The 12,496-nt window shown below is 40.2% G+C and overlaps 1 protein-coding gene across 1 annotated transcript; it reads right to left on the bottom strand.

The window, feature by feature from the left end:
* Positions 1–3,714: 3,714 nt before the first annotated feature.
* LOC101830357 (late cornified envelope protein 1C-like) lies at positions 3,715–5,426 on the bottom strand. Its single transcript, XM_040752302.1, has 2 exons — positions 5,354–5,426; positions 3,715–4,393 (listed from the first exon to the last, which is right to left on the bottom strand). The coding sequence occupies exon 2, from the start codon at positions 4,368–4,370 to the stop codon at positions 3,912–3,914; it is 459 nt and encodes a 152-aa protein (XP_040608236.1). The 5' UTR covers positions 4,371–4,393; positions 5,354–5,426; the 3' UTR covers positions 3,715–3,911.
* Between the last annotated feature and the right edge of the window lie 7,070 nt (positions 5,427–12,496).

The raw sequence follows: 12,496 nt of genomic DNA, 5'->3' as shown, positions 1-12,496 counted from the left end.
CCTGCTGGAGGACCTAGGCAATAGCTAAGCAGGAGTGAGAAGTAAGGCAGGGACGCCATGCAGAGAGAATAAAGAGGAAAAAAATCTATATTCAAAAGAAGAGATGAAGGAGGGGTGAGGAAAGGAGAAAAGGAACCAGGCATTGGTGGCACATACCTTTAGTCCCAGCACTTGGGAGGCAGAGGCAGGTGGGTCTCTGTGAGTTTGAGACCAGCCTAGTCTACAAGAGCTAGTTCCAGGACAACCTCCAAAGCCACAGAGAAACCCTGCCTGGAGAGAGAGAGAGAGAGAGAGAGAGAGAGAGAGAGAGAGAGAGAGAGAGAGAGAGAGAGAGAGAGAGAGAGAGAGAGAGAGAGAGAGAGGAGAGAGAGAGAGAGAACGAGAGAGAAAGAGAAGAGGAAGACACCAGGAACCAGCCACACATCCAGCCACGAAATAACAAGGCAAGAAAGACTCATAGAATAAAGAAAGGCAAAATGCCTAGAGGCAAAATGTACAAGATAAGAAACTGGTTAATTTAAGTTAGAAAAGCTGGCTAGAAGCAAGCCAAGCTAAGATGAGGCATTCATAGAATAAGTCTCCACGTATTTATTTGGGAGATGCCCCCCAAAGAGAAAAAAGAACAACAATGACACTTGTAGACACCTGATTTTTGATTTTAAGAATGCCAGAAATACACACTGAAATAAAAAGAGCATCTTCAAAAATTGGTACTGGTCAAACTGAATGGCTGCATCTAAAAGAATTGGAAGAGATTCATACCCTGCACAAAACTGAACTCCAACATAAAACTAGATATTTTGATACTGACAGAGGAAAAAAGATTTTCTGAAGAGAACACCCCTAGAGCAGGGAGTAAGATCAACAATTACTATAGGGATCTCATGAAATTGAGAATCTTCTGTATGACAAAGGACACCATCATTCAGAAAAAGTGGCAGCACATAGAATGGTAAAATATTTTTACCAACTACACATCTTATAGAGGATTGCTAATATCCAAAATATATAAAGAACTCAAGAAACTAGATATCAAGAAAACAAATAACACAATAAAACTGGAGCGCATATCTAAATAGATAATTCTCAATAGAGGAAACTCAAATGACTAAGAAATACTTAAAGAAATTTTCAAAATTCTCAGCCACTGGGGAAATACACATCAAAACTACTTCTTCTATCTTTAAAGCTAAGATATGTTTTTGTTGATGAATGAAATTTTTTTTCTTGATCCATTCATTGAGTCTGTATCTTGTGATTGGAAAGTTGATGCTATTAATATTTAAAGTTATTATGTGTGTGTTCAGACCTCTAAATAGGATATCTCCATCAAAACCTTCCCCTGTGTCTCAGAAAACTCTGTGGAAGAGGGGGAAGAAACAATTGGGGAGACAGAGAGGACAGAGGGCACCAGAACGTGGCCTTCTAAAACAACTCTACAAAGCATATGAGCTCACAGAGACTGAGTCAGCACTCACAGTATCTACACAGATCTTCACGAGGTGCTCTGCAAGTAAAGTGTAGCTTTCAGGTTAGTATATTCATGGGACTCCTGAATGTGTAAATAAGTGTGTCTCTAAATCTTGTGCCTTTTCTTGTGGCTCTTTTATTTTCCCGTAGGCTTGTCTTGCCCAACTTCTATATGATGGATTTTCTTTTCTCTTATTAGATTTTATTTTTGTATATTATCTCTTTTCTAATGAGAGACAGAAAGGGCATGGATCCGGATGGGAGAGGAAGTGGTGAAGAACTGCATGAATACAGGGAGGAGGAGCTATACTCATATTATATGTGAAAGTAACCTATGTTTAATAAAAGGGGAAAAGAAATGTATATGTTAATTGTCACTGTGTTGGTTGTTCTGTTGCTTTTTCTTCTGTTCTCAATAATACTCTGTCTTTTAGTAATTATGGCTTCATATTTTGGTTCACAGTCCATTGACTATGATCATTCCTCTTTTCATTCTGAAACATTTTTCCTATATTTTCTTTATATTTTAATGAAACACATGCTCACATGAGTATGGGTGAGCACAGAGGCCAGAGGAGCCTGATTTTCCTGGAACTGGAGTTAAGGATGGTTATTAGCCAACTGATGTGGCTGCTGAGAATCAAACTTGGATCCTCTGGAGGAATAACATGCTCTTAACCACTGAGCCATCTCTAGTTCCCAAATACAGGAGATTTTAGACTTTATCAATTAGAGTGGGTAGTGTCACTAAGTACATCAGTTTAGGTTTGCAGTTGTGGGCTTTCAGTACTTGGAATGCAATGCTCTAGGTTCTTGGACTTTCAAAGTTTACATTGAGAAACCATTCTGATAGGTTTTATCCTTGTATGTGACCAAAGGGTTTGTTTGTTTGTTGTTGTTGTTGTCTTTCAGTTTTCCATATACTTTTTTGCTCTGCATACTTAGTTTTTAGCTATGAAATACCACGGGGATTTTTTTCTACTCTTGTATATTTGGAGTTCTATGTGTGCTTCTTGTATCCCCAAAGGGGTGTGTTGTTCCCTAGTTCAGATAAGTTATTCTCCCATGATCTTATTGAAGATCTGTCTATGCCACTGACCTGAAATTCTTCTCTCTCATCTTTTCCTATAATTAGAATGGTTGCTCTTTTCATTGTGCCCTACATTTCCTACAAGTTTTTCCCCCAGTGGTTTAAAAATCATTTAATATTCTTCGCTTATTGCATCTAGATTATTTACTATTCTTTGTTTATTTTATGTAGATCAATGGTTCTCAACCTTTCTAATATTACAACCCTTCAATCTAGTTGTGATGATCCCCAACCATAAGATTATTTCACTGCTACTCCATAACTGTGATTTTGCTGTTACAAATTGTAATGCAAATAGTTTTGGAGATGGAGGTTTGCCAATGGACTTGTGACCCACAGTTTGAGAACTGCTGATCTAGATTTTCTATTTTGTCTTTGAATCGTGATACTCTGCCTTCTGCTTGATTCCTTCTACTCATCATGCTTTTCCTTGAGTTTCTGGTGGGGTTATTAGCTTTTTCAATGCTGTCTTCATTTCAGCTTGAGTTCTCTTCAATGTCTCAATCTCTGTTTTGAATTCAATTTTCAAATACTAGATCGTCTTTGTTGTTTGCATCAGCTCTGTGTTTCTATTTCTTTGAGCATCACTCAGGCATTTATTTGGTTGAAATTAATTGAACTTCATCTTTGTGATTTTTAAACTCCTTGAATTCTTTGATGAAGTTTATGATTGTTCTAAAATATGTGTCCTGTGATTCTTCTAGCTAATTCTCACTAAGTAGAAAGGTTAGAATCAAATCATAGCTTATTGACAGAATAAGTAGCCACACATCTTCCATTTAATGGACATACAGCTTGATAGCAATATCCAAAAAAGTGACATGTTCTAGGTGTTGCTGAGCTCTCACATTACACCGTCTGTTAGAAATGCTAACATAGTAATTATTAACACAAGAGAGTAAAAGATAGAAAGCCAGAAAAAAACAGATATGTACCCATAAGATGACAATAATATCAATGGACAGCATGTGAGATAGATGATCATTAATGTGTGTAGTAAGGGCAGTTGAGGAACCACTGTCCACACCCTGTGAGCCGTCCTATTCCTGTTCCACACAGATTCAGGCTTCTGAATCATCTTTGGAACAACTGAGCCTTTATTGACTCAGCTGATCTGTAAGATGTTTGCCAAATGATGAAGAGTCTTTAGAAGATTGTAATGGAAGAGTTTATTACGCTGAAACAGAAGACAGGCCCTTTAACAGAGGGGAACATTCAGAATTTCCCATAAGACTACATCTCGAAGCCCAGGGCACTGAGGGCAGCAGGAGCAGAGAATAACAAAAGTAAGGGTCAGGACTCTGAACATGGCTTTCTCCTGCAGGGCTTGTCTAAATATTAACGGCTCAGGTCAGCAGCAGCCTCCAGACTGCTGACTGCTGCCACCGCTGCTGCCACAGCAGCCGCTGCTGCCCCCGCTGCTGCCACAGCAGCCAATGCTGCCCCCGCTGCTGCCACAGCAGCCACTGCTGCCACCACTGCTGCCACAGCAACCACTGCTGCCACCACTGCTACAGCATCCAGAGCTGTGACGATGGCGACGAAGAGATCTGCGGGGCCTGTGGTGGCTCAGGCAGCAGCCGCCACCCCCAGAGCTGCAGCAGCCCCCGGAGCTGGAGCCACAGCAGCCACCAGAGCTGGAGCCACAGCCACCAGACCCCAGGCTGCAGCAGGATGACACAGGGGGGCACTTAGGGGGGCACTTAGGGGGGCATTTAGGGGGGCATTTAGGTGTCTGGCACTTGGGAGGGCACTTGGGAGCACACTTGGGAGGGGGCTGGCACTGTTGCTGGCTCTGCTGGCAGGACATCTCAGCTGGTGAGTGCTCAGGAGCTGTGGAAAAGTAACACACAAATCAGACCCAGAATCTTAGTGTATCCTATCCACCTCTAAGTATCACTGTTATTCATAGAAACTCCGTATTCAGTAGTTTTATTTCTAACAAATTCCAAGGCCCTTACAGTACTGGCCCACAGAGGCAAATTATCTTGCAAGTTTTGACAAGAGAGAAGAGGCACTTATTCATTTTAAAACTTGTTTTTACTGTAACCTTTAATTTGAGATATTTCACATCATATTCAGAATAACTTCCTCCTCCACTTACATTTCTCTGACATCTTTTACAATGTAATTGGTCTTCATCTAGTACTATTGTATGTCATATGGAGATTCTTACGAGATTCCATCAGTCCCCTAAGCAGCCCAAGATGATGATAATGATGTCAGAGAGGAAAATAGCAATTACTGATCAGTGATCTTATGCCCTTTAATAAAAAAATCTAGCTTATCCATTCCTGCAGAAGTGAACCAGGTCTGGTTCTTCATTTCAAGAAATTTTGAACTCATCTCAACACCTCTTATGAACTGGTTGACATGGCAAGTCTTGTGTTGCTGTATCTTAAAAATTCTGAGCAGCATGTGATAAAATTCCAGATCCACAGCTCTGCGTGTTTTCTAAGCCAAAAGATTGCTTGGTGCCCTCTCCTCATTTTTTGTCTTTCTTTGCAGGCTGTCTCGAGGCTGTGTTAGCAGAGGGGAGCTCTCCCAGCAAAGCCTGACAAGGTCCACTGCCCTTAGGTTCCTGTCATAATGGACAGCTCCATTGAGGACACATTATCCTCTCCACAATCAGAAGTCAAAGCCACCGATTTACTTCTTAGTCCACCTCCTTCCTCCCAGCTTTGGTCCCTTCCTCCCTTCTATGCTGTCAGTGTGTTTTCTGGGCCTCTTCTCCAGTTCTCCTCTCAGCTTCCCTCTGATAGGTCCATGCTCTTGCCCCCCATGAAGACTTACCAAGGTGACAGGCAGCAAAAAGATCCTTGGGCAACTCTGGAGGTGAGTGAATGGAGATGCTCTGCCTCTCAGCCCTTTTATTCTGACTCTGGGCTCTGCCCCAGCAGTGAGACAGTGGCTGGGCATGGTGGCCCTGCCTCCTAACACCCACGTGGTCAAATGACTTGCAATGATCCAGTGATTCTCACCTGCCTTCCTCCATGGGGCTCGTGGATGCTACATTCAGCTTGGACTATGACCTAAGCATGAGGCTAGGAAGTAGATTCCTGTCATCCTTTATCTTGCACCTCAAGTATTCCTGCTGTAAGAGTATCTCAGGCTATTTTCCATCCCTGCATACTGCCATTCTATGTGGCTATGTCACATAGTGTAGACACCTAAACAGCCAAAATCCTAGTCACTGGATCCAGCTCAGCACAATAAATGTTAAAATGGGATTTTAAAATGAGAGGGAGGACTGATGATCAAAGAGATTAAGACTGGGCTGGTTTAACCCCCAGAAACAGCTGACCAGACAAAGGTTAACTCTCGAATCCCAGGCATCAGCCTGGGAATCCAGCATGGGACTGATCAAGACCCCCTGAATCTGGGTGTTAGTGAGGAGGCCTAGGTAATCTATTGAGCCTTGGGCAGCAGATCAGTACCCATCCCAAGTATACACATGGACTTTGGACTCCCATAGAACAATGTGAGGTGCACTCTCACCCTGAACTCTTGGGGAAGGGTCTAGGCCCTGCCCTATATGAAATGACAGACTATGGACACCCCCATGGAGGGCCTCACCCTCCCTGGGGGAATGAGGGGATAACGGGGGGGGTTGGGGGGGGCATGGGAGGAGGGGAGGGAAAGGGAGAGGGACCTGGAACTGACTTGTGAAGCAACCTTGTTTCTTATCTAAATTTAAACTGGAAAAAAATGTATTTATCATGTCTCATTTTCCCTCTTTACCTGTAATATTGGAATATCAATGAGAATTATTTGTAAAGGACTTGTGAAAGCCACAGAGAATCACTAAAAGTGGAGAATATGAAAAAAAATAAAATGAAAACTGGCTGATGGGAAGATTTGTGCATGGTAGCTCTCTGACAAATGACCTGTATAGGGGGAAAATTTAGTTGTTTAAAATAACGATTTATCAGTGGTAGATACAATTGACATATTTCATGCCCATGTAAAAGGTTCACAGTGAAGCCAACTATCTTGTATAATTAATTTATACAGAGAATACAAAGAAGTGAAGTGCAGCTCTTTCTAAAGTTAGTGAATCTGCTAGTTGGTTTTCTTTTAAAATCTGATTTGAAATAGCCTCCCTGCTGTTTTTTTTCTCATGGGAACTCAGCTGGAGTAATTGTAAGGTTGAAGCAGGATGGGACTGTTGGAAGGAGCAGAGTCGAAACTTCATCTTCATATTCTTGTGGAACATTGGATTTCTGGAGACTGCGAGTGAAGAACATGATGACCAGAGTTGAGAAATGCAGAAAGGAGAGAGGTCTTGGGCTGTTGACATCTGCTTCCCCATGTTGATAACATAGGTAATGGGGACTTTATCAGGGGCAACCAGGTGATTTTTAAGATCACATGTCCTAAATACTTCCCAGGATTAGGCTTGTGCTGTTATTTTCAAAGCGGCTCCCTTTTCAATGTTTCCTTCGTCCCTTAAGGCCACAAACTTTATACAAAATGGTGTTCTGAACTGATATATATTATTCTTTTAATGAAAAGTGTTTAAATTCTTTGTAAGACAATTTTTTTGCAAAGACAGACATGACTTTGAGGTTTAATTTAAAAGCAAGCAAGCAAACAAAAGGAACTAAATGAGTATCTACAAACCAAGGCCAAGTTGAATCGTGTGAGGGGAAATTTGTTTTCTCCCTAGCCATTGATGGACCATTCACTGAGAAGCCTTTGTGACTAATTTCTCCCTCAGATGGGCATGCTAGACTAACTGGAACGTGGCTAAAACATGCACTTACTTATAAATAGATGTAATGCCTACATATCTAGAAAGATACATGTCTGTTGCTTATCACAACTTATTCTGTCTGTTGATCATGTCATCTAAGCTATCTATCATCTATCCATTATCTATCTATCTATCTATCTATCTATCTATCTATCTATCTATCATCTATCCATCATCTCTCTGTCTATCCATCATCTATTACCTCTCCCACTTTTTCTCTGAGCCTTCACCATTTACATGTGCTCTGATACCCAGATCCCTCTGAAAATCACTTTCTCAAGTTCCAAGCGCATCCAAGGATAGCTGTGAAAGAAGACCAACACGAATCCACGAACAACTAAAACATTATTGTGGTTTCAGTGATCATTTTCTTAACTTGACTTTGTGGTTGTTGTCATGAATTTTGTAGAAGACATCATTGTGTCATAATACGAATAGCTTAGGCAGACATGTAACCATGTGATCATTCCTCGATTCATTTGTTAGCATCACACCCAAATAGTTGACACTCAGCTACTAGTGAAGTCTTTCCAAGGACTGCTCCCTGCTGTGATGACTAAATTGTTTTTGTCAGCTGACACAAGCTCAAGTCATCTGAAAAGAGGGAATCTCGACTGAAAATTGTGTTTCCATAGGACCGGCCTGTAGATAAGCCTGTGGGGCTTTTCTTAATTGATGATTAATTAGTGTGGTAAGGTCCCACTCACATAAACAGCACCGCCACTGGGCAGGTGGTCATGGAGTATATAAAAAGCAGGCTGAGTAAGCCAGGAGAAGGAAGCCAGTAAGCAGCATTTCTCCATGGTTTCTGCTTCAGTTCTTAACTTGGCTTCCCCAAAGGTACTGTGATCCAGAATGTATAAGCCAAATAAGCCTGTTTCTTTCCCAAGTTGATTATGGTCATCATTTTATCAAAACAATGGAATGCAGACTAAGAAAACTGCCTCGGTGAAAAAAAATTCCAAATCTAGTGTGAATCATGCCTTCTGCTCAACCTCTATTTGCTTATTTTTTTCCATCTATCTTTCAGTTGTTTGGGCCTGATCCACATTATTTTCTGTAGTTATATTTCTGCTTCTCATTGTAATGCAATGCCTTTGCTCATTCTGAAAGTACTACTCATTCTCTTTTGTATTTTGATATCAGTTATATGCTAGGCCATGCACATGAGATTATAATGAACTCTTTAACAGCTTTACTAAAATTTTATACTTTTATGTTCATTAATTAAAATGGGATGCTTGGGACTAGAGAGATGGCTCAGTGTTTAAGGGCAATTTCTGCTCTTGCACAAGGCCTGGATTTGGCTTTCAACACCCATATTGGATGGCCCATCGGAGCATATAACTTCAGGGATCCAACACTCTCTTCTGATATCCATGGTACACATTGCATGAATATAGAACAGATACATTAACACAGGCACTCACACATATATACATTTAAAAAATCTTTAAAAAAACCCAGAATGATATACATATTGACTATTTAAAAATCTTTTGAACTATGCTACAAGATTTATCAGTGATGTTTCAAGTTATAAATGGCAACTCCTATGACTTACGTCACTGCATAGAAATGTACATCCTGAGACTGGCAGAGAATGAAATGTGATGTCACATCACCTGAAGATCTGCTACTGTCTCACCAATACTGACATCTGTTTTCCTGGTCAGTTTGCTCCAAAGGGTTTAGTAACAGAGAGAGGTTAAGGATTGCTTCCTGATTTCCACAAAATCCAGATCCCACCTTCTAGTATGGCAAGGCTGAGATGCCAACTGGTCCACACCTCTGTCTCTCTGCATGAACATACCCAAGTCCTCAGTTGGCCTGTATGATTATGGGATGTATGACTGGCACTCCTACCTCAGGAAGATTGGAATTTAAGGCTTGACCATGGACTCTGTAGCTTAGGTATCAGGTCAATATAACTACATGGATAGGATACCACTGGTTTTCCAGTGTTTCATTTGTCAAGTTGTCTCTATTTCTCCATTCCACAGGGTATAAGAAATGCTGATGAGCTCTAACCAGAAGTGATGCAATCTGAAAAAAGTGGTTTTTCTATGAGTTTCAGAGCCACCACCAATAAATAAGTTTTCTTTTGTTTCCCTCTTTTCACCAATAAACAATCAAAACAGCTCATTAGGACTACACAGAGGAATTGGTATCTCTGTGCAGTTTGGAATGCAGATGACTATGAAAAATACCTTTCCCTCAAAAACTTACCAGAATTAAATATGAACCAACAAGTTCACACCTCTGCTCTCGTGTCTGTCTGTCCATCTACATGTGTATTTCTTTATGGATCTCTGTGTACATGTATAGAACATATGCATTGAAGACAGAGACTCTTTCCATATCCTAATAGAGGGAGCTGTTATGGGCTTAATGAGAAACCTGGCACTAGAGAAATCACCAGGAATCCACAAGGATGACCCCAACTAAGAATCTAAGCAATAGTGGAGAGGCTACCTTAAATGCCCTTCCCTATAATGAGATTGGTGACTACCTTAAATGCCATCTTAGAGCCTTCATCCAGTAGCCAATGAAAGCAAAAGCCAAGGTCGACAGCTAAGCACTGAGCCAAACTCCTGGAATCCTCTTGCAGAGAGAGAGGAGTGATAAGCAAAGAGGTCAAGACCATGGTGGGAAACCCCACAGAAACAGCTGACCTGAGCAAGTAGCAGCTCACAGACTCCAGTCTGACAGCTGGGGAACCAGCACAAGATCAAACCAGGCACCCTGAATGTAGAGGAAGCCTTGGGGAGCCTTGGAAGTCTATGGGGTCTCTAGCAATGGAACCAGTTTTTATCCCTAGTGAACAAATGGATTTTGAGAGTGCATTCCCTGTGGAGGGATATTCTCTTAGTCTAGACACATGGGGGCAGGAGAGGGACTAAGTTGCCCCAAATTATGTGACACACTTTAATGATCCCCATGGAAAACCTTTTCCTGAGGAGTGGATGGGGATGAGATAGGAGGAGGATGAGGGGAATTGGAGGATGGGAAGGAGAGGGAACTGGGATTGGTATGTAAAATAAGATTGTTTTTACTTTAAACAAATTTAAAAAAAATAATAGCTGAAATGCAAAAGTACACTGTTTAATGATTATCTTCAGTAGCATTTAAAGTTTATATTATTTGATTTCTGTGTCAAGGCAAAAATTTTAATACTTTGTTGGCATGTGTGATGAAAGCATGCTAAAATCTTATCATTTCTTAGTTGGTACAGTTATCATGTTTCTAGACTAATTGGTAAAATGTCACATAAACTTTGATAACTTATGCAGTTTTAATTGTGAAACTCAGTAAAACAATCTTTTTGAGATGCATCATTTAAAGTATTTTTCTTTATTTAGTTTTTAGTTACATACATAAATAAGATGCATTGTTCCTCCTAAGTGTTTTATCATCTTGAAAAACTGAAACAATACACTCCTTCATCAGTACGTCACTACGGGCCCTCTCCCTGGCCTCTGTAAATCAGCATTTCTTTTCTTGCCCTTATAAATCTGACTAATTTCAGTTTCCAACAGAAGAATGATACAGTGTTTGTCCTTTTCTAATACCTATTTTAATTTGTATCCTCCCTTTACATTTCATCCATATTGTAGCATGTACACATATTTCTATAATTAATTTCTTTTGAGAAAATGTTTCATTCACATAGACAAGGCTGGTAGAAAAGAGGGTGTCCTTGAACTTGTGATCTGTTGATGAAAGTTTCTGCCCCGCCCTTTAGCCCCAAATAAGCATATGGACGCAGTACTAATTTATAAACTATTGGCCAATATCTAGGGCTTCTTACTGGCTAGCTCTCTCTTAATTATTAAACCATAACTATTAATCTATGTATTTTCATGTCGTCTTGGCTTACTGGAGAATACCTGGACCATTTCTTTGGTGGCCACATGGTGTCTCTCTTCTGCCTCCCTCTCTCTCCTCACTTCTTCCTCTTATAGCCTTCCTGCCTGGCTATTGGCCAAACAGTGTGTTATTCATCAACCAATAATAGAAACATATATGAATGACATCCACCATCAGTGATCCTCCTGACTATGATTGTAGGAGCTATTATACTTGGCATTCTGAAGGTTATATAATATTCTTTAATATGCTAGTACAATATTTTAAAGACAGTTATTAATTAATGTACTTTTGAATGGCCTTCATCTTTCAGCTATTGTAACTAGTGCTTCTGTGAACTTGGTATAGAAAAAGTTCTTTAAGGTTCTGTTCTCAGGCATATGTTCTGTAAATGTACACAGAGATCCACACACAAATGCATATGTAGATATGTAGATGGACAGACAGACAATAGAGTGGAGATGTGAACTTGTTAGTTCATAGTTAATGCTGTTAAAAGTTTGAGGGAAATGTATTTTTCATAGACATTTGCATTCCAAAGAGTGCACAGTGATACCAATTTCTCTACATAGTCCTAATGAGCAGTCACACCATGTTGTGTTCAACGTGACCACACTCTTGGTTTAGAGGTTATATCTATCTCATTGTGGATTTTATTTGTCTAATAATCATACTGTGAAACTTTACCCATGTCTTTTTTGGGATAAATGTACATGTGAGTCTCTTCAAAGTTTTAAATCAGGTTGTTTGCTTATATCTTAGTGAGCTGAAGGAATTTATTACACACTCTGGATAATTGCCTTGTGAGATATGACTGACATGTGCTTATGCCAAAGGCTGTAATTTTTTTGTGTGTGCTATGTTCAGCCATCCATAGAAGAATTTAGCATTATTTTAGTTCATGAAATCTACTTTCGTTGTTGTTACCATAGATTCATTACATATAAGTTGCTGAAAAGTCCAGTATTTCAAAGTTTTGACAAAATGTGTTCTTCTAGGAGTATTTTTGTCTTCACTGTTATATTTAAGTCCTTTCCTGGTTGCATAATGGGCACTTGGCTTATCTAACCTTTCACAAGATGAAGAGCAGCTGGTTTTGATCTGTTCTCACTTCATGTGAAGTGGTAGAGTACCAATGCAGATACTTTTAAAGCACAGAAGATAATTAGGGATACCAGAGAAAACCCATATCCATAAAAGGAAAAAGGAAAGTAGCCTAAACAGAGCATGACTGTTGGATTGCCCTCATGTGTGCACAGTAATAGATGACAGATGCTTTACTACCTGGACCCTATAGAGTGACCCTTATT

The sequence above is a fragment of the Mesocricetus auratus genome, unplaced genomic scaffold (genome assembly GCF_017639785.1).
Source record: "Mesocricetus auratus isolate SY011 unplaced genomic scaffold, BCM_Maur_2.0 Super-Scaffold_100009, whole genome shotgun sequence".
NCBI classification, from domain to species: domain Eukaryota; kingdom Metazoa; phylum Chordata; class Mammalia; order Rodentia; family Cricetidae; genus Mesocricetus; species Mesocricetus auratus.
This window is presented reverse-complemented; position numbering and strand designations above follow the sequence as displayed.

Excerpts from the sequence above, each read along its gene's own strand:
- LOC101830357 (XM_040752302.1), bottom strand. The coding sequence starts at position 4,370 with ATGTCCTGCCAGCAGAGCCAGCAACAGTGCCAGCCCCCTCCCAAGTGT.